Source organism: Cynoglossus semilaevis, chromosome 8, assembly GCF_000523025.1.
Source record: "Cynoglossus semilaevis isolate Cse_v1.0 chromosome 8, Cse_v1.0, whole genome shotgun sequence".
Classification (NCBI taxonomy): domain Eukaryota; kingdom Metazoa; phylum Chordata; class Actinopteri; order Pleuronectiformes; family Cynoglossidae; genus Cynoglossus; species Cynoglossus semilaevis.
Window position 1 is genome coordinate 23,264,867 of NC_024314.1, and position 23,130 is coordinate 23,287,996.

Genomic DNA, 23,130 nt, shown 5'->3' on the forward strand with positions numbered 1-23,130 from the left:
AAGTCAAACAACCTGAGCAGCTGAAACGCGTTGCTGCTCCTGGGACTTTAAAAGTAAACTTTATGGGCTGTTAGTGCAGCAGAGGAAAAAGCAAAAAGGAAGTGAGTGATGGAAATACTGTATATAAACATCCGACCTGAATTACATGTTATGACTCTGTGTCTGAAAAACCTCCAGTGTGTGTGTGTCCACCTTTCAGGCAGAGAGACAGCACTGGACGTAATTCTAGTGGAGACAGATGCGTTTTCACCAAGATGCCAATTATGTCAAACGTTCCTATTATTTTGTGGGAAAGTGTGTTTGAAATGATGCAGGCTCATACAGAACAGTTCCACTTTATGGCCTCAGACATCAAAAAAACGTGCAGCATTGGTGTCAAAGGTCAGATAATGTGTGCCTGTTAAATCTTTGAGAGGATGTGGATATGCAAGTTTTGCAGATTGCGCATAATTTTAAGACGGGAAAAGGATGCATGACAGGAACACAGCATTAGTCTGAATGAAGGACTTGACTCCAGGACCTGAAGTTTGGGACTTTTCCAGGTCTCTGGACTGTTAATAAGATGCACACTTACTACTTTTATTCATCATTTTTTAAACCCTGATTATATTTTTTTTCTCTCTTTTGTCATCTCCTGTAAACCATCTGATTGAGTGATAGTCTTATTATAAATCTCTTAAAAGTTTCAATATGATTTTCTTCATTAAATTAAAACAATCTGGATTCACTCAATAAAACAAAAAACACCCAAAATAAATCAGGGAAAAAGTAGATTTCAAGCATTAAACTAAGAGCTACAGTTAAAAAACACATGTAATATTGTTAAAAATGACCATAATCACGTATAATCACGTCATAATTTTAGGTTAAATATAAGTGTTAGAAAAAAGTTAATAATATAGATATAATACAGATGTTAGCATTGGGATTTCTGACATGAAATTTTACCCTAATCATGGCTTCAATCTTAACGTTAAAAAAAAGAAACTAGACAAACAGCCGTTGAACAAAGAGACACGTCAGTTAATAACAGAATTGGACATTTCAATTAAAGTTAATGTAACCTGGCTGCTTTATCACAGATTAAACCGAAGTTTGTCGTTGTCCCAGCGTTAATTTCAATATGGCCGCCGTCGAGTTAAATGCCTATTAAAAACAGGTGTCATGTCATGTTCATTTTCGGACCCGTATTCAGTGGTTTCTCGGTGTAACGTCATAAAAAGTCCGAACTCTGTCAGAAGTTGATTTAATTTATAATTCAGCAATACAAAATTAATTAACATTAATATTAAAAGTCATTTAAATATGTTATCGTCAAAAAACCCGACCCTCCCGTCCCTTTTTGGTGGGGGCCGTAGGGGTAAGGCGGCAGGTGGGGGCTCCGGATATCACTGTAGGCTGGGATGTCTGCGTGTGCGTCGGCGGTGCAGTGCAGCTTTAACCGGTCCATCATGCCTTGCGGTGTCCCACTTGTGTTCAGACGTAATTTACAGCAGCAGCAGCAGCAGCAGTAGAATCCGAATCTCTGCCTCTGTGTGAGTGTGTTTGCTCTCACTTCAGTCACAGCAGCAGCAGCAGTAGCAGCAGTGTTGTTATTATTGGATGTCCCGTGACTGGACAGACTGTTTACATCCACAGCGTTTACCGCTGCAGACGCGAAACGGGGCTCGGAAACAGGACCTGGACCTGCCGGTACTGGGCCGCATGACAAGCACCGGAACCAAGTGCTGGGTTTTGATTCCGAGAGAGAAATAAGTGAAGATACAGACAACAAGCAGAGGAGACCGGGCCATGCTGTGACTCTGCAGTCATACATACAGGTAAGTGAATGAAGTGTGTGTGTGTGTGTGTGTGTAGTTCGGTGAGGTTCTCTCTGTGTGTTTTTCACATGAATGGGTGTAATGTATGCTAAGGTGTGAATGCTACAGTCGGACCAACATGTTCTGAACAACCGTAGAAACAGCTTACATAAATGGACCGGATGGAGCAACAACGACAGTCAGATCTGCTGTGGTTTACTTAACTTTATTATTATTATTATTATTATTATTACTATCATCATTTTTCTATATATATTTTTTCAAAGTGGTTCTGAATTATTTCTCTTTTACAGGAAGAGGTCCTTTAGTTGATATATTTCATAAGTTTGAAATGAATTGTGACAGTGTGCAGATCTGATCCATCAGCCAGCATGCAGGAAATGAGTGTGTATTTCATTGTTTGTGTGTATGTGTGTGTGCAGAGCCCCTGCAGTGATGCATCTCTTAATAGAGTTTGGCTGTAAGCGCTCGCTCAGCAGAGGTTTTAATCAGAGTTCCTTCAACTGAGTCAGACAGCTACAGTACAGTACAGTACATTACACTACAGTACAGTACAGTACAGTACAGTACAGTACAGTACTGTACACCGGGAGAGAAAGTCCTTGGAACACACATAATCACAGGAGCAAGGGCAGAACACACTCAGCAGCTATTAAGTTGTGGTGTGTGTGTGTGTGTGTGTGGTGGATGTAGACATAACACAGACTGTATTTAGCTTCAGCAGTGCTGGAAAAGAAGTTCAACTTCTCTGGTTCTTTGGTTTCACACGGGTTTGTCTGCGAGTCAGCATGTCCAGAGTGTATTTGAGCAATGAAGCGGATCGGTTCTAACCATCGGTGATGACATTGAAAAAAAAGAATAAAGACTCCAGTTCTACTTTTAAAACTTCTTTGACCAAAAAACACAATGCGAGTTATTCATGTTGTATAGTATTTGGCACCATCCAACTGGAAGTGACTTTTCAGTGTAGACAAAGTTCAACGATGTTGTCCTCAAACTAAGCTGTTGGACCCTATATTGCTGTTGACAAAAGGTCAAAAACATAGGGATCAAGATCTTTTTTTTTTTACAAATACAGTTTAATTAGATTAAAGTTACAGTAATACTTTAAGCATTTTGATATCCACATCTGAGAGACTTTAGGTGTTAATTCTTGTTGAAAATACCATAATAAAGTTTAAGTTTAAAATGTTACATGGAAGTAAATCCATCCCAGTTCTTCTTTAGCAGACCTTCCCCTCCTCCCCCTCCTCCCCCGGTGAGTTAAGCTCCGAGTCTTACAGGGTTAAAGGCTTATTGTCTTCAACCAGCTGATTAGTTTTTAACTTTTGAGGAGACAACGCGGCAGTTTGGTGACCCAGCTTTGTTAGAAGGTGGTTCGTCCAAATACCCGTCCGATGGATTTATCTACATTTTTATGACATTGTCCTCTTCAACTCAAACTCTCTCAGCAGTTATTGTGTTTAAATTTCTTTTTTTTTTTTTTTGCTTAAGAGAACAGAATCTGTTTTGTGTGAATATTTCCCAGAAGGTCTTCCTTCACTTAAATTCAGCTTTTGTTTAAGCTGCACTCAGCCCACTCCCCTCACCTGAGAAGGTGGATGTGAAGGCAATCTCCTCAAAGTCGTCTTCATTCAGCCGCTAAAACATGAGGGGAAACCACAGAGGGCTGAATGTTGGGGATTATCACGTGTCTTTGCGGAGCCTCGTCTTTACTCCTGAAATCCTCGATAATGAGAAGGTGTGAGGAGAGTCCATCAGACAAAGTGCTTGAGTGTCCGATGGACAAATCCTAATTTAATTAGCTTTTTTTTTGTTGTATCCAGAGATAGCTACCCACATTAGATTTTCCCTGTGGCTATTTTTAGCTTCTGGCAGCGTGGATCTAAGGAGTGGCAATGTCACTTCGAGGAGTGCTTTAAGAGACTGTGAACGCCACAGGCAGGAAACCAGCAGGGGGGGGGGGCCGTGTACCTTACTCCAATTCAAGTATTTTGCTTTCACCAAGTCCTGATTTACAATAACGTCATAAAATAAAAACTACTAAAATTGCTGCAGTGCTCATTAAGAAGCTGGAAGGTTTTGTTTCCTGAGGTAACATATGAGTATTTCCAGTACTTGCATCATTGCATTTTGACTGCACCATGGAGCAGTCATTCCCAAAAAATGGGACAAACTCAGGAAGGAACCAGATGGAATTCTTGTGTAGAATAAACTGGAATAAAATGTATGAAAATTCAGAGACAACTGCACGCAGTTTCCGATACGACGTGTTGTTTACACATAAACTCCCATACAAACTAAAGCAACAAAACACCAGTCTAACAGTCTGTACCAGTTAAAGCTAAGTGAGGCAACAGTTTTATGCACCATTGGAGATTCCCCAGCAGTCTATGCCTACACTGGATTGTTCAGGTTCACTTTTGTTACTTTTAGCAACACGAATAGTAGCCTAATAAAATGGCTAAGAAAATTAATCCACAGTACTTTTAGTACCTTTCAGTATTTACTGACAAGAAACTGAAGAGGAGGAGGGGAGATTTTCTTCTCTTCATCTTGTACTCTACTAGTGATGTCTTGTAAACTTTTGTTTGGGCGTTGATGTCTCCAGGTTCTCTGAACACACCGTCCAGATGGTTCGTCAACAGTAAAGACCAACAGTTGACTGATCTTGGGGAAGAAGGGGGGGGGGTGAGGAAGGGGACGGCCTAGCAGAGGGCCTTAGGCAGTCAAACTGCAGTACTGCAGTATTCCGTGAAATAATTTTGAGCCCGATGGAGTCTGTACAAAACTTATATCTAAACTGATAGATTAGCGCCTCCTTCAGGTGGTTTAACGTAATGTAAGTTGCACTGATAATTCCCTCTTTAATTTGGACCGTTCAGCAGCAACCCCACTTGATTTAAGGTTCTGGGGGGAAACCCCCGCTGAAGTGCTCACCCCAGTGTTTTTTGTCCGAGCTGGCATTCAGAGGAGACAAAGAGGAAGTGACAGGAAAACACGGGGCTGCTCCTTAATTGTGGCCGATTGTTTGGTTAGTTTCCCAGACCGTGCCCTCCAATCAATCCACTCATCTGTGTAGAGCTCGGACAAAGAGCAAACTGTGTAGCCATGGTGAGGGATTGTTTGCATCCAGTTAGCCATGTGGACGCACACACACACGTGCACACACACACATGAACACACTCACTGTATGCCCCTTTGTCTCTGCTCCACTAGTTGCAGTGGACAACCCCTGCTGTTGAGACCAATGCTAAGTCTTTGAAATCTGCAAGAGATTGCGTGATTGTCGTCATCCGTTGTTGTTATTGCGTTGTCAACTCGTTACGTTTTCTTTGAACGTTTTTTATAAAAAAAAAAAACAATTTTTCACAAATTGTTTCTTATAACCTGTCATAGTAAAGGCGGGCGCTTAAATCCATTAATTATCTGGTACTATAATATCGCCCGATAATTATGGCAATTATGTAATAGCTGTAAGAATCGTTATAGTTTTTATTCTCTGATAATGAAAACCCGATTACACAATGCCTGGGTTTCACTAAATGATGTGTGCCCTCAAAATAGTTTTGGGGATAAACGGCGGTATATGAAAGTGAAAGTCACTAGATGGCAGCATTGCAGCTCATTTTATTAATCTATTTTAATAGTTAGGGGATTGTATGCGGACATCTGTCCCGTAGGGCGGGAGTAGCAGAAAATAATTGAGACTGCTTTAACCCATCACCTTAGTGAGCAGGTGGCACTTAACTTCCCTAACCGCCAGGCCAACACTGTCCCACTGTATCGGTATCGGTTGATATAGGTATCGGTAATGAAGTGTTGGATGGACAATATCGGCATATCGGATATTGTCAAAAAGCCAATATCTGACATTCCTATCTGGTACTGTTGGGTTTTACTGCTCAACTGTGAAGGGTTTTATTGGCTGGCTGCCGTAAGTGACGAGGGTTCAGGGGTTCAAAGCTGATCAATCACTTAGTTAAACTTTAATTTAGCAATTGACCGAGAGTGTTGAGCTAAGCAAAGCAGGAAATGAAGTCTGCTAAAGGATATAGTGATTTTTAAAACCCTGACTTTACTTTTTTTTTTACATCTTAATACGCTTAATGCTTTTTTAAAAGCTTGTCTCATCTCTGGGAAATGGAAGGGGACTTCGTGCTCCGCCTGTTTTTACCAACAGACGTCCATGTCTGAGAAAGGGCAAACATGAAACGGGGACTCGGTTGATCCAAATGGTGTCTCCTCCAGGGCTCTGCCTTTCTGTGGCATCCTGAGAATGAAACTTCAGGGGAGGCGGACTGAAGTCGCCACTAAGTTTAGCTCAGCAGTTCACGGTCCAGACGACACTGTAGTTCTCACGCCTCAAACATGCGTGACCGCGGCGACACTGCTTCATTTGGACCACGCCTCGTACTGTTGTTCTAATAGAAGTGAAGATATAATTAGGGGGTTTTGGTTCTTATAAACAAAAAGCAAAAAAGCGTGAAATCCTAAAGCAAAACAATTTTCTGTCACAGAGCAGCCGAGAAATGTCCTGAAAATATTGTGCTGTAGAAGAGGAGTTAATGTCTGTGCCATTCATTAAAGGTTGGTCTTTATGTTATATGAGAGTTAAGGTTCTCACATTTAGGTCCTTGTTGGAAATAATCTGTCATCGTACAAGTTTCCAGTCGAATAATCGGCTCTTAGTGTCCATTCACTTAATACTTTTTTTCAACTAATAGCCACAAAGAACGTACAACAGCTGCCTGCTGTTTTTTTTCACATTGGCAGTAAAACCGTTTCCTGTTCTGGTGAAACACCTGTCTAGACAGACGAAGGTTTCTACCTGTAAACAAATCACAGCTTATTACCCTGTAACTCCTGCCAACACCAGACATAAAATACCTCATCTCTTTTCTGCTTCTACAAGAGCTTAAAAAAACAAAAAACAATAACTTAACAACCAGTCAGTTTAAATACCGTGGCTTATTTCAATGACGGTAGTTTATTAGATAATATATTCTAATTTATTTCATAATCATTATTATCTTAGTCAGGTGTTTGGTGGAAGAAAATAAAAAATAAATCTGAGAAAATATTTATATTATAAGGATTTTAGTCCAGTGGTTAATGTCAATAAAACATAATCACAAACCTGTTTATTCATGGTATTTACCATGAATAAACAGGATTCAGCTTGGTGTAAATTCAACTAGAAATGAAAGACTATAAACCAAAGACATAACCAGAAATAGTGACGAGGAACGGTTTTGCGACAGAGATTTTGTATTTATGTTTTGATTTTTAATTGCTAATTTCATCATGTGACTAAAGTGAAACCAAAAAAGTTGATTGAATCATGTGACTAAAGTGAAACCAAAAAACGTTTTATAATTTGATTAAAACCCATATTCACCTGCTTGTAAGGTTCACTTACGCTAACTAACGTAACGTCTCTAAGTTTTGGTGTGAGCTAGCAGTTAGCTTTTAATATTCACCTGCTTGTAAGGTTCACTTAAGGTTCAAGTAAGGTTCAAGTTTTGGTGTGAGCTAGCACTTAGCTTTTAGCAGTTAGCTATCCTGCTCGTCTCTTCACCGAGTTAAGTAAAGAAGTACAACAGTGGCCAGAATATGACCAACACGTAATTCTACTCCGACAGAGGAACATTTTTGCAACAGTTTTAACACAACTAGCCTGGTGTTGTTAAACTCTACACCATGCTAATAAACCAGGCTAAATTACAGCAGCGGTAACTCAGCTTTGAAATGTATATCCTGGTTCTAAATATGGAAGTATACATCTTAAACACAGCCGAACCAAAATAGCAGCGCACACATGTTGCTGCATAATAACCTGTGTTTATGCGCAGTGTAGCCCCCATGATTTATTCATCCATGTGCAGGGGCAGCAGGGGCTTCAAAGTAATACATTTATATCAAAGTCATAAGCGGAGAGCAAACCAGAGTTAGTTTGTTAGAAATAAGCTGATTATGATTTACATAATCCTTTGATCTGGTGGGTATTTTTATTTGATTATTCAATAAATTAGTCCATCCCTTAGATGTAGAGAGCGCTGTAAGATGTTGGTATGTCTTTTTTAAACGATACCATTAATAAAAAATACTACTCTACTATGAAAATATCTGTCAGATATTGTCGTCTTGGAGTATTTGTGGATCAGTTAATGTAATATTACAAAGAAAGAAGAGTTAGACGACGTCTCTCATACCATACAGTACCTTAACCATTGTTGGAACTGATTAACAGGAAAGGGAAATCGAAGGTCGTCTGACTCTTTTGGTCACGTTCTTGAGCTCAGCGCAGACTCGGAGGGCAGCGTTTGATCGGATCTCACTCTGACGTCACGGCCTGTACCGATAGACGATTTTAATTCTCCTGCATCAGAGCTTCACGGACCTATACATCTGCTCAATTCCACGTCACAAGCGCAGAACATCTGCTCCGACACAGCTGCCCGCCGCTACGCCGCTGCGCTGTATCTCTGTCTATGATGGAGGCAAACCCTTCTCAGCATATGTTGTCTTATTTATGCCAAATTGCCAACGTCAGCATGTGAGTCATGGAGAGAAAATAGCCGTGTGCTTATGCCATACAGCAAAAAACAACATGTTGTTTACTCTGAATTCACCATCGGTATAAATTAGCTACAGATACCTGTATCGGCATTGGGCCTGATCGATGGATATGCTGATGACTCATCGCAGTTTTAAAGTCACAGTGACGATGAGGCCTCAGCAGATGAGGTGTTTACACAGTACCGAGTCACTGAACTTTGTTTACTGGACAACAGGAGGCAGTGTTTTCAGTTGACATGCGATTACGGCGTCGAAGCTCTGCTCACTTTCTGTTCAGCCGACTGTGATGACTAACCAGAGTTTAATTTAATTTGTTGAAAAACCTCCGAGAAGTATCCGTGGTGGTACTTGATGGTGGTCGGTGAGTATGTTCCGAGAAGTATCCGTGGTGGTACTTGACGGTGGTCGGCATGTACACAAATGAAAATACTTGTATAAACACACTCCAGTATTTCTGTCATTGTTAATGGTTGTTCATGGTGAACCACACCCTCGTCTGACTGCAGGGATCGACTCCCACTTCTTGTGCAACCCTGAAAAGAATGTTATGATAGAAGCAGAAATGAAAAGTGATGATGTGGAGTCCTAGTGTCTGATCGCACTAATGTGTTTTGTGAAATCAAAATTAATTTAAACTGGTGAAATGCATTTGCCTAAATTAATAAGATGTTGATAATTTGTGTCAGACACAAGGGACTGACTACAGTGTGTGTGTGTGTGTGTGTGTGTGTGTGTGTGTGTGTGTGTAAGAGAGTTTGAGAGCCTGTGTCAACAGCCTGTTCCTCCTGTATGAAACCTCAGTGTTATCTGGATATCACTTGTCATTGAATAAACAGCTTATTGCAACATTCTGGCCACAGCTGTGAAAATTTAAGGCGTCATCACGTCATCTGTCGGGAGCCAGCGGTCGTTATGAAACCGCGTCAGTGACCTTTTGTTAACAGGAAGAATGTTTTCTTTCCTCCAGTGGATATTGCACTTGTACCATTAGTGTTTTCATTTTGTCCTGATGTTATCGCGGCTGCCTTCCACAGTTTCAACACTCGTATAAAGTAAGAGGTGGAAGTTTAACTTTGAGGGTTTAGAGTATTCTGCCCTCAAATTGTGTGTATCAGCTGATACGTGATTCAGCAAAGGTCGCGCAAAGTGCAGCTAACAGAAACAGTGGGTTGTAAGGGTAACAGCGATGCTGTTTTGTTGTTTTGCTGTTAGCAAGCAGGACAAACAGCCTTCCCAGTCTTTCTACGTGATATAACAACAACTACTGAACCAACCTGGAACAACAGGCACCAGGAGACAAGCTAACAGGTTAGTTTACTGCTAGCTACAGACCAATTGACATAGGTCATCATGGGTTCTATGTTGTAGAAGAAGAAGACACTTACAATAACATGTTAGAGCTAATTTGTCATTAGCTTGGGAGACCTTTACAGTTAGCCAAGAAAGCTCTGGACACACTCTCTGTAATAAATGTAACCGTAAGGTTAACCAGTGGTTAATAATTTGTCAGTTTTTTTCTTTTTAACCATAATTGCTAAAGAAACAGCATTTTGCAGTTAAAAGCCCTTCATGTAGTTTCTTCTTACCCTCTGTGCTAACTTCAAAAATACAAAGTTTGCACTTTATTTTGTAATTATTGAATAATTACTTTATTATGCACAACAATTAAACGGCATTGTTTTTATCACTTACATTTAAATAGACAACAACAACAAACTGCAGATATTTTTTTTCCGTGTCTGCACCAAGGTGTATTCACGGTAACACTTTCATTGACTAGGAATTAAACAGGTGTCTGGGTTCATGGAGCTCCTACAGAATCTGTCCACCGTAACAAATCTTACACACACACACACACACACACACACACACACCGGGGGCCTTGCCTTGACCAGATGCCTCTTCTGCATAAGAGCCTGTGGTGTAATGTGCGTACAGTCTCAGTAGAGACGGGCTCCTCCAGGGGGGGCTGGTGGTTAAATAGCAGAGATGGGAGTCCCATTCCAGCTGTGATGAAGATGGAAGGAGTTTAAATTATAGTAAGGGAGGCATCGAGTGATGTGAGAGTCAAGGATCAGAGCAGAGCTGATGGGCCGGTCAGGAAGAGGACGGGCTGTGTGAGCATTAGACACCTGCTCCCTCGCTGCTCCGGTGCTCGGGCTCGCTGTCGCGGCCTTGCCAGCTTCGTAATGACTGCCTCGCTGCTGACGTGCTTGTGTCAGCAGTTTGAAATGGCTCTGCTCGTTCTGCCGTCCCGTGTGCATGCAATGTGTGCGTAGGTGTGTGTGTGTGTGTGCGCATGTGCACGTGACTGCTTCCTCGTACTGACACCAGCAAATGAAAAATGTAGTGAATGAAGCCCGTTACAGAGTTGCTGCACTGTGAGTGTGTTGCATTAATTCATCAGCAGCACAACAGTAGACTGCTGATGAACAGTTGCAAGTGGACGAGTCGTACAACCAGGTCGAGTACTGCTCTATATGTGTTTGAATGGTTACTGATGCAGTGGTTTAGCTAATGCTTAGTTAATGTTACTGATGGTTTATTAGATTTAAATTTAAAATGTTCACATCAAAATGGTTGATTCTGTTTTCACCTGACAATAGTCTCCACTAAATGTTTTGACCCTATGAACATAACAAGTAGCTATCCTTAGTCCTGGTTCTCAACCTGTGGCATGCGTACTATTGTTACTAGGGCTCCCTCGAGTGGTGAATGAGGGAATCTATTTTTTTTTAAACTGTGGTGGCAAATTAATGGAAGTACTTTATGTAAACAACAAGTAAATTGTTGTATCAGTTGTAGTACTACTATTTGTTTTTAATCTTAGTAAATTAAACAATGAATTATTTTCTTCATATGTTACGTAAATGTTTTGAGAATGTTAGTAAATTAAACAATGAATTATTTTCTAATGAATGACGAACGCTAAACATAAACCTCAGACTGCATTATTTGTCACCTATACCATGCTAAAAAATTTCATGTGTTGTGTTTCTGTGTGAAACATTGATTGATTTCAGCAATTTTTTCCCTCTCCTCAGAATGAAGTTTACCTACCATTAGCACCCTCTTGTGGTGTGGAGGAATGAGGGCCTTTGGATGAAGGCCATGGAGCTAAAAGTGTGGGTGGATGGAGTGCAGCGCATTGTGTGTGGGGTCACAGAGTTCACCACATGCCAGGAAGTGGTCATCGCTTTGGCGCAAGCCATTGGTAAGTTTGAACAACAACTGTTCTGAATTAGCTGCTTGTTTCGAGGCAATTAACAACTAAACCAATTCCTCACACAAAAAACAAATGTTTGAATGTGTGGAAATGAAACTGGAGCCCACATTATCGTTTTAACCCAACAAGACAAAGATATGAGTCAAATACTACAAATAAAGGAGAAACAGAGGATAATAACCCAAAGATAAATTCTCTCTCTGAGGTCAAAAAGTTGTGTAAATGATATCATGTCCTTCAGAGATTCCTACAGGGAGTTTCTGTGATGTGGACTGTGTCCAGCATTGGTCTGTTGAGTGGGGATGATGGATGGTACAAAAGTGAAACAGCACCTAAGGGTAGAGAGAGAGAGAGAGAGAGAGAGCTGACATATATGATCTGAGAGAAATGAGGAGTAAGACTTCATTATCAGCTGCAGAACAGAGGAAGAAAAGTTGCCACTTTGTTAGTCATCACCTGTGCATCCAAACATTCAGTGTTGTTCTTCTCACAGCACTGTGGGAGGTGCGTCTTTCGCAGTGACAACATCACAGGAGTTATGGCGTCCACTGTTCTTTTCGTGTTGCTCCTTTGCCTTCAGTCCAGGCGGGAGGTGCTGTGATGTGAATGGCTGTTGTGATGAATGCGCCTCCTTTTACAAGGGCCCTCATAGTGCAGGATGAGGGGCGGTGGTGTGAAGCGGTGTAAAGTGTTTTGCTCTTATCTGTTTGCGCACAGACAAGAATGCAGGCGCACACAATAACACACAATAACACACACACATACACACAGCAGCAGGCACACAGAGCCGAGAGCCATTGAACTCCTGTCCTTTTCCCAGCACAGTGACTGTTTGAGTAGGGTTTTCCCACTGTAAAGTTCCTTCACTAAACACTGATGTCTTTGGAATCTGCCATTTGAGAAAAAGAGTGAGGGGCTCATAAAGGAGCTAATGGCTTTTGTCCAGTTTACTTTTTTTTTCCCCACTGCTGTGGCAAACAATGGGCTTTGATGTTTGGTTTCTACCCTTTATAGCAGGGGTGCCCAACCCCTGGTCCCGGTCCATAGGCTGTTTGGTACGGGGGCCGCAGTGAAAAAATGTTCAATTTTACTAATTCAAAAATAATCCAGGCATAGCCCTTTACTTTTGGGCTTTGACTGGACCCTAACCCTGCAATGTTTCAGAGCAAATGGGAATTCACCCTGAGAACACCTATGGGAATCGAACACAGAACTCTCTGCTTTCTGCTTCCGAAGCAGGCGTGCTAACCACTGCACTTTGGAACCTACTAGTGATCTCAAATGATCTCAGTGTTTAGCTGTGTTTAATTATGACTTAGCAACCTTAAGTAAAGATAGCTAGTAATTTTTGTTTAATCGAACAAAAATAGAAATTCATTCATTTTGACATAATTTATTTCTAATTCAAACTTTAAATTGTTTCACTTAAATCTTTCACAATGATCCTTTAACTCTGCTTGAAAATACACAGAAAGACCAGTCTCAAGGCCGGTCTCATAAAATATGGTGTCATCTGCATAAAACATGACACAAAAAAAACCAAACAAACCATGAGACGGCAACCATTGTGTCGTAGTAGCACTAAAAATGGTGAGAGACACCGTAGATCAACGCTCTATAAGAGACGGCACCACTCTGTACAACAGAGGTTTATGATTTTATTGGACACGTGCGGGCTGAGTCAGTAAAAGGCTTCATCTCTGATAAAAGCCATTTTTCTAAGTGGCTCCGTTGTGTTATTGCTGCGACCTTTTCCACTTTATAAGGTAAGTGATGGGCGGCGAGGGTCAGTGCATCTCTCAACGTTGTTTTTGCAGATGAAGGGATTTTTTTAAAAAATGTTGTTGTAGGTCGAACTGGCAGATACACGTTGATCGAGAAGTGGCGGGATACCGAGCGACACCTCGCGCCAAATGAAAACCCTGTGGTGTCCCTCAACAAGTGGGGTCAGTACGCCAGCGACGTGCAGCTCATCCTCCAAAGAACAGGGCCGTCGATCAGCGAGCGGCCCACCTCTGATGTCCAAGGTCGCATCCCAGAGCGAGGCTTCTACCGGCAGAGCTTACCTCCTCTGGCTAAATTCCGACAGTCGGTGGCCGACCACTCGCTGAGACGACGGGAACCCAAGCGCAAGTCTCTGACCTTTTCTGGAGGGGCCAAGAGTCTGAGGGAAATATTTGGCAGACACAGAGATTCTGGAGGTAAAATTTCATGATTTAAGGACCTCACAATAATAATAATTCTGCTTAAATAATAGTGTTTAATAGTGAAGATTTTTGAAAACAAAATTAATTAACTGGTCTTCAAAAACCAATATTTGCCTTTTAGTGACGCTAACACCCCTTGATCTTACGTTCTATGTCTATATTTATATCATAATTTGTATTCATTGTTTTTACATTTTTTCTTACGGAATTAAACTTTTTCTCCTCAAACCTTCTGTGTCCGTTCATCCAGCCAAACAGTCCCAGTCGCGCAGCGTGAGCCTGAACTTGAGCAGAGTTGGAGCTGGTGGAGTAGCATCTGTGCCTGGGAGTCCGGCCAGAGAGCTGAGCCGACTGGTGCAGCTACAGAGAGACAAACTCCAGGCTCTGGAGAGCCGTCTGCTGGGCTGTGAGGCTGAGCTGGGAGACTGGGAGGAGGCTGCTTTCGACGCCATTGAGGTGAGGAGAAACCACAGCTGTGACTTACAGGAGCTCAAAGCCCCGATCTTCAAACATTTACCGTTTATATTTTAACACTGAAGATTGAAAACCTTGTTACTGAGCTGTTTTTTTTTCCTAGAGAGAGAAGTTGGAGGAGGAGCTGCTGCTGCTGGAGCAGCAGGTGAGGAGGAACGACGCTGAGGTGGAGGAAGAGGAGTTCTGGCAGAACGAGCTTCAGATTGAGCTGGAGAGCGAGCAACAACTGCGGCTGCAGTTGGCTGAACTGCAGGGTCGCGTTCGTGACTGCGAGGCTGAGCTTTTAGACTATTTGACGCGAATACAGGTGAGTACAGCTTGAAGATGTGTATTTTTTAAAAATATTGTCGTAATTATAATTCATCATTTCTATGTCGTGCTTTACAGAGCATGGAAACTGGTCTGGAGCAGGAGCAGCTTCACCTGGAGGCCGAGCTCAACCAGAGGGTCAGCGAAGAAGAGGTAGAGTGTTGTGAAGGTTGTCGAAGAAAAGTAAAAAGTAAAAATTGGGCCTTAACTCTAAATAATTTTACAATGTGGTCCACATTTATTAAAACCACATATATTCTCAGGACAGGAGTCAAATTTGAAATTTTATATATCAACCTATAATAAACTGTGTTAACCCTGTGCTAAATTAGCATGTGATCCCATAAAACACAGACCAGTGTTTCCCACACACCACACATATTTTACATTCACGGAGCACCAAAAAACAACAATGACCCAAAACATACAGTATATGCAATGAAATATAATGATCTTTGTTTCAATTTTCTAAAACCTGGGCCTGTTTAGTTGAACACAATGATGATATACTCGCAGGAATTGAAGAAATAGTCTTCAGACCAGTTGAGTGAAAACAGAGAATTACTGTAAATGTTTGGGACAATGGTTTGGTTCTGCCTTTTTTTTATACTGAGCCTCCAGCCTTTTCCACTCACAGTGTCTTTCTAGAAAAATAATAGCTGCGTTACTGTGTATCGATTGTAACTACATTAAGGTTGTAAAAGCCCTATTTTTCCTCTTAAGAAAATTTCCTTGGAACATATACATGAGTTTCATCAGACTAATTTACCTTTAGTCGTTAAAAAAACAGCAGAGACTGAAGATCAATGTACGCCACTGGCCTGCTATATATATATATATACATATATATATGAGAACAGTCGTAATCGAATCAATGCAGCTGTTTGGCTTTATGGATGCACATGAGTGTTGAAGTCATCAATCTGCTCTGGCCGTGCTGCAGCCAAACAACAGTGTAGGAAAACATTGGTATTGCTAATGCAGATGATGTTAAAAAAAATCTTATATGGGGCGGGAGGGGGTGAGTTGCCAGGTGATGTGTGAGGGGCTTCCACTGGAATATGACACACTGGACATCAGTGTCACCACTGCTTTAATGCTTGAATGATAACAAGCCTCCAGTCACTAGGTGGCAGCATCTCATATAGTGGTATGTACAGATAACAAATATACACATTATCAGGTTCTCAATAGTATTTCAATTCACGCAGGTGTGGGTTTGGGAGGTCGACAGGGGTCGGTGGAGTGCGGGAATCAGAATGAATCAGAATATTAGCATTTGACTTCAAACTCAAGGCCTGCGGGCCTAATGTAGCACGCTGAGTCATTTTGTGTGGCCCGTGGTAACTCAAAAAGTGTTTAATTGTCCAATAATAAAGTCTATGCTGCTGACTTTTATAACTTGATAACATTTTTTTATCATTACACAAAGCAATGTACAACATTTGAAATTTGAATAAATAATAATTAATTGGAGAAACCTGTATTAATACGACAGAGAAATCACAGCTATAGTCAGTTACAACCTGCCCTTCAATGGGAACTGTATTGCTGATGTGCCCCCCCCCGTGAAAAGAAGTTGGACACCCCTGTACTATGAGGACACTGCATCAATGGAGGGGGAAAAAAAATCCCCCCCCGTGGAATTCCTCATACAATGATACAATAATAGTCTGACAATAATAGTTAGTTTCTTTTGCCGATCTCCTGTGTAAAGTTCTGATAAGTGCTGACTTTCCCTCTCGACTCCCTCTGCTCCGGATCACAGGCCCATTCCCAGTTGGAGAAAGTGAAGGCAGAGCTGGAAATGCAGAGCCAACAAACGTCACAGCTGGAGAGCAGCTGCAGGGCGTTGGAACGCTCTCTCAACCAGTCAGGCAAGAGATTACAGGTCAGCACAGATTCTCCTCCCGCCTTGTGTTTTGTTCAGCTTTTGTTTTGCCCGGTTTTGGCCGGCGTATCCTTCAAATCAGTCAGGAACGAGGAGCGCTTTTATCTGAAAAGCTGCCGTTCCCCTGAGCGCTGCTGAGAGGTTTGATTTTTTTTTTGTATAACAGAAACTCCATTAAAATTGCTGATTACAACGTCCAGCTGTGTGTGTGTGTGTGTGAGTGTGTGTGTGGAAAATATACCCAGCAACAAGGTGGATCCACACAAATCTAAGCTCATTAAATTGTGGGCAGTGGAGCGGAGTTTAATCTGTGGCTTGCAGGGATGTGCAGTGGATACGAGTATGAGCTGAAGGTCCAGCAGGGTGTGGGAAGCGTGAGGTAATGAGAAGGAAAAGGGAGGGAGGCTATTACAGAATTCTACGCCTGATTAGAGAGGGGCCCGAATAAGAACGCAATTTCCCTCACCTGCAGTTTCATAACCTTCACAGATTCACAGTCGTCTCCTGAGCTCTCTCCTCTGGTTTTGGACTTGGGACAAAGATCCTGAGCAGAGGGTTTATATTTCCATGCATTAAAACCAAGGGGAACTTCCCACCAAAAAAAAAAAAAGAAATATAATGATCAAGGATGAAACTTCAACAGGACAAACCTCAAGTTTGACTCATTATAAAAATCGTCTGATTATGAAAGTTTTTTGGGTTTTTTTTGTCTGTTTTTTTGAAACAGGAGAAAGAGCAGGAGCTGGAGCAGCTGACGAAGGAGCTGCGACAGGTCAACCTGCAGCAGTTCATCCAGCGGACCGGCACCAAAGTCACTGTGCTGCCTTCACAGCCCACCACAGAGGACGTCAGTGGTGTGTACACACACACACACTTACATGCATATGCAAATACACACATTTTCACGCACAAAAATGTTTAGAAATGAGGAAAAAGAGAAAGAAAAAAGATCAAATAGAGAATAAAAGAAGAACGGTGTTTGTCTTATCAGATTTAAATTATCACCAAGATATTTATTTGAGGAAAAAAAATGACTCACAAAGATCAAGAATCAAAGAGTACCAAGATATTTATTTGAGGAAAAAAAAGATCAAGAATCAAAGAGATCATTTCAGTTCACTTCAATTCATGCATGAACGTCAGTCTCATCAGCTTTTTTTTTTTATTAAAATGTTAGAACTAGGTTGTTATTTCTAGAGTGAGTGACACAGCAGAAGAAGAAAAAAAGTCCAAAATATGATGCAAAACTGTCCAAAGAAGAACTTCACGTCACTGTGATTCGTGGTAGTTTACAGCTGATTCTGTCCGAGTTCTCCGTCAAAATTAAAAAAGTGAACTAATGAAAACTAATGCAACACTTTCTCATCCAAACTCAGCTGGAGGGAGGCGCATCACGTATCGTGTACATATGTGTATGGGGACAGTGCCACCTTGTGGTCACTTAATAACCTAAAGGTCAGGGTAAAATATATTTATGATTTATTTAAAAGTGGGATCAATGTTTCCCAGCAGCTCAGAGAAATAAATTAAAACAGCAGCACTGAATAGATTTAACAATGAGGAACTGGATTACTATGATCATGATAAGGTGTTTAAGTGATAGAATAAAATAAAATAGTTTTTCCATGTTTTGTCCCATAATATATTACGGTACACAACATGTGCTTAATCAGCACAAATGTCATATTGATCTACACAAAAACCTTCATTTTACACATGATAGGAAAGCCATGCATGTTAGTCCTCACCAAACTTCATTGTCCTCCGTCACTGTGTGAACATATGGTAAACCAGCTGCACGGCACAAAACAGAAAAGTCTGCCCCAGAGGGTTGTGGGAAGTCCAGTCGTAAACCTAGTCTTGCTGTTTGTTTTTGTCTGCACTATTATCCACTTTTACAGCTCCGGTGCTATAAAAACTGGGACCAGTCTGATAGTGTCTTATCTGGACGAATAGCTGTCCAGAGCTCGGCAGCATTAAAAAGTAAAAGCCAGACAAAGAGAATGAGAGTGTTAAAATAACATTTGTATTGATATTTGCTACTTTTCTCTTCTTCTCTTGACACCTACTGCCCCGACTTAGTTTTCTACTGCAAGGTAACATCACGATGAATCAGCTCAAAGTGTAAAGCGTAGCTCGTCTGACTACTGCATATAATAGTTAATTCAATTTTTTCCTAGGACAGTAATGTCTTCACTGGCTTTACTCTTCATCGAAATCAATTAACCTTGTAATTAATGGATTTAGATTTTTTTTCTTAGGACAGTAGTGGCATCATTGGCTAGATTCTGCCTCTGAATTGGCCATACAAAATACAATGATGGAGTTCTTCACACATTGCTGTTCCTGTTCACATCCTGCCTGTCAGTCTATGTAATAATCTGACAAAATATGACTGTACAATGACGGGCATCGTCGCGTCTCCTCTCGTTTCAGAAGTAGACCCCGACTCTGTGAGGAGACAAGCCTCGCCCCGCCTCCTCCCCACTGACCTCCGCAATCTGCAAAGCACCACCTCCTCCACCTTTAACCCCGAGGGAATCTACGTTTGATCTGAGAGAAGTTGTTGTCACAGTCACCTCACGTTGTTTTTACCATAACGTTAAAAAAAACAGACCCTTTATTTGAACTAAGAACCTCCTCCACTGATGTCACCACTTTGGAAATTGTTGAGAAAAACGGCAGCGGACGACGAGTGGGGTCATGGTTTAAAAAAAGAAAAAGGTTTGATCTATTTTGCACTGCCTTTATCCTTTATCATCCCTCTGGACTGATTTTCTGAGTGATGTCAGCATCCATCTGCGAACGAACATTAAACCTAACGACTGTCGTCAAATGAATGAACAAGTGACGGAACGGAACCCAAACCAGCAGACCTGTTGTCAGCAGCTGCAGCGGCTGAAGACGCCACAGCAGAGCGAATTCTATCGTTGTACACATCCCGGACGGAAGTGAACATATGCATAGACGGAGAGAATCATGCATGAGCATGTGACGTCACACGTGTGCTATCACCATAGCCATATCTGATTGCCTTACTCTGGTCAGTTGGTCTGATGTTTGAGAACAAAAAAAAAAAGACGGAACCCGGGGGATACAGTAGCTACTGAACACTATGCGTCATGTAAATAAGTATTAGCGTTAAATCAGGTGATTTAATGGTGATCGATATCAGCATATACAAGTAGTACATTCAGTTAAGGCTCAATCTATATTTTTGGACACAAATTTGAAATTTCTATTGATTTAACCAGGAAATCTGCCTCATTATTTGGAGTTATATTGATAGTAAAAGAGGAAAATGATATATATATATATATTAGATGTTAATGGATGGGTGAAATGGAAGGAAGCTGCATGTGGATGTGCCTGTATGAATGTGCTGCGTCAGGGAGGGCAGTTAATGTAAAAGAAGTGCCAAAATCATAGGGTGGCTTCTCTGCAGTGGTGACCCCTAGAGGTCGTCGAGGCCCTGTTTGAAATAAATGTGGCGACGGAGACAAAAATAAACCTTAACATACGTATTTTGTAAGTGAACCGTTCAGAGTGATGGCAGAAATCCATCCTGAAAACACTTCCCAACTTGGACGTAATAGCCCATCTGACCACTAGGTGGCGACAAAGCATATACTATCCTAGTTGAAAGTTAACTGTGTGAAAGTTTGACTCCGCACCTATTGCCATTGTTCTTTTTTTTCTCTCGACATGATAACGTTTCATTTCAAAAGAGCCTCGACTCTGTAGCTTTTAGCGATATTTTCGTATTTTCTGAGGCGTTTGATTCACTGTGTTCATGAAGCAGGGACGTTATTACACACACACACAAAGACACACAGAGGCTTACACGTAACTATAACAAATATATGCACAATCGTAATCCAACTCTAATCTGACCCTAATTCTAATCCTAATTTCAATTCTGAACTTAATCTTGATCCTTTATACAGTTCTGTACAAGGACAGGATCAACAGCATTTTATCGAAATATATCCCCAGAAAAGCAGCTATACCCGAAACACACACACACACACACACACACACACACACCCCTCTTCTTACGTCTGCCTTTTTCAGCGTCATACTAACCTGAAGATGTCTCATTTGAACCAAAGCTAGTGTGATCTATAGCTACACACAGTAGCTGAATGTATTTTCTTAAATATTGTGTTTCTGTAGGTCAACTGTCAACATGTACAAATGTATTCTGTAACTAGAGGCTCACGTGTCACCCACAACCTGCAGTATGTGCATGCATTAGATCTTGGTGCCAAACCATGACCATGTATTTAGGACGTGGACGTAGCCCACCAGGTCCAAAAAAGGAAACCCTCAAGTGGACTGCAGATGGGCAACCAACAGGGGGCAGCTCTAATACATATAGGACTCATTGTAAATGCAAGAATATAACGGTAATAATCTTCTTCTCACTTTATTTATTTCTAGCATCAGCCTACAACTGAAATATGATTCAGCTGACTGCTGTTGTGGGCGTCTTACTTCTCACTTTATTTATTTCTAGCATCAACCTACAACTTGGACCAGACAATTTTGGCCCAAAGAGACCGAGCCGACCCAGACTTAAGAACCAACTCAGCCCAACTCCAAACAGAGTGGATCCTTTTGTGACCCAATGTTGGGCCAAAACAACTAATTTGACCCAAACTTTAGGACATAAAATGACCAACAGATTTTTTCAAACTTGTAACAAGGCTAGCCTCATTTACCCAGGCTCTGGGCCAGAAGTGGAACAATTTATAGGCATAGGTCCAATAACCCTGTAAAGTTGTCCCTGATTTGGGCTAATGTTGGACCAAAAGGTCAACTTTGGGACTAACACAACCCAGAAACAACAATTTGTTCCCATTACAGTGACATAAAATATCCCACATGTGGTACAGCCCAGACTGGTATGGGCCACAAATGGACCTCGGTTCATGACATGGTGTCTTATCATGTGGGATGGATACGTGGGAGTGTTCTCTAAGGGTCTGGGTGCAGGGAGATATTTTTGAATTTCGACTTTTGTCCTAACAATTTGCTTGAACCTGCGACCCAACAGTTTGGTCCATTTCTTATATACGGTGCAGGAAACTGTTGGGTAACTTTTTGAGTTTTAAACACAATCTTTTCTATGTGTTTGATTTCACCTGGATATTTATTTTTTTTACCATTTCCTGGCTGAGAAACCTCCTGAGTGACTCCGTCATGTCGGTAGATCTCTGAGTTCTGACGTACAGGACGTGTTCCACGGAAGCATGTGTTGCAGGGGAATTGTTGAGAGCCGTGGCTCCGTTGTTTGCATTGATGTAACTGTAGAAATTCACACTTCCCTTTCACATGAATAGCATGCCTTACTGAGAAGAAGAAGAAAAAAAAACCCTGCTCTAATATCTACATATCTACATACCACACCAGTCTGTAGGGTATTTTTAAGTAGCCTAAAGTGTGAAATAGCTGTGAGTGTGAGAGTTAGATTCCTGCTCTACGTGTTTGTCTGGACTCTTAATCACTGGCTTTTCACGGACGTGATAATTCATCTGAGATTTATCGGGTTTATGTTTAGCCTTGGCCTTTTAGCCCTGGTGACATTTACGCTGATGGAAATATTGTTTAAAGAGCAGCTCAGTGTAAACAATCAGAAAAAAACAAGCCAGACCTTCACATTATTTCCCCGTAAACAAAAAGATATATTTTTAAATTTTAAATCCACTCCTGTTGTTACGGACCGTGACAACAGACATTTAGCCAATGGCTGTCTCCAGGCTCTGTCATCAGTCGTTCAATAACGGAGCACACGACTGACAGGATGATGGAGCCATTATGGAAGCAGCCATCAAGTGGCTTTGAAAGCTCCACCAGAAAATCAGAAATGCCACAGCTCAGGGATATTTCCAGACACAGAATTACCCAGACGCCAACGCTCAGAAAGTAATTAAGGATAGAAGGCAGTTTAGCTCTTTCTATCGACAAAAGACAACAAACGTAACCCAGGTAATTATTCGGTACTAAAGGAGATGTAGCTTTATATAAAAAGTTCAAGGTTCCGCTGGCTCTTGATGAATGTCGCAGCTTTCAGCTCGTGCTCGTGTTTGAACTCGGAGGTGAACGTCGGTGTTCAAACACTGGTTTCCATTGACCCCTGTGAAAGGCCTGTGAAAGCACATTAGCATGAATACACTGCTTTAATGATCGTTTGAAACTAACTTGGGTTCAGAAAAATCACATTGTTTTGCACTCCTGGTTTACTTATAATTTCAGCTACTGAATTGTTTGGCTCTATTTTTTTTCTCTCTCTTTTGATTATGATGCTACAATCGTGTAAAAAGGAAGAAAAAAAAATCCAAAACATGATGAATGAATACATGGCATTTAAAAAATGCACAAGTTAATAAACTGCAAAACAGTGGTTATTTCTCTTTAGACGTGTGTGGGTATGATATTTATTCATTCTTTTATTTTTTTCATTTATTCTTCACTGACTTTAGAGTAGTAACCAATCGCATTACATGTGCTATTATTTGTCACGACAGTGGTAGTTAGCGGCACTAAAGTAATTAACATAAATAATAATAATTAACATTTTGCTGCCAGAGACAAATCATTATTGCTAACATGTAGCTA

At 41.2% G+C, this 23,130-nt stretch overlaps 1 protein-coding gene across 2 annotated transcripts; it reads left to right on the forward strand.

Moving 5' to 3' along the window:
• The first annotated feature begins 1,157 nt into the window (after positions 1-1,157).
• rassf8b (Ras association domain family member 8b) lies at positions 1,158-22,373 on the forward strand. Of its 2 annotated transcripts, none has more exons than XR_003050380.1 (10): positions 1,158-1,820; positions 11,447-11,616; positions 13,479-13,829; positions 14,086-14,291; positions 14,413-14,616; positions 14,697-14,771; positions 16,387-16,509; positions 17,237-17,363; positions 18,946-19,552; positions 21,029-22,373. XR_003050380.1 is itself a non-coding variant. In XM_025057814.1 (10 exons), exons 3-10 carry the CDS (start codon positions 11,505-11,507, stop codon positions 19,059-19,061), a joined length of 1,314 nt encoding a protein of 437 aa, XP_024913582.1. In that variant the 5' UTR covers positions 1,158-1,535; positions 1,639-1,820; positions 11,447-11,504; the 3' UTR covers positions 19,062-19,576. The 2 variants fall into 2 exon arrangements, 1 of the variants encoding a protein (XP_024913582.1); XM_025057814.1 differs by lacking the exon at positions 21,029-22,373 and having other exon boundaries at positions 1,158-1,535; positions 1,639-1,820; positions 18,946-19,576.
• Positions 22,374-23,130: the final 757 nt, after the last annotated feature.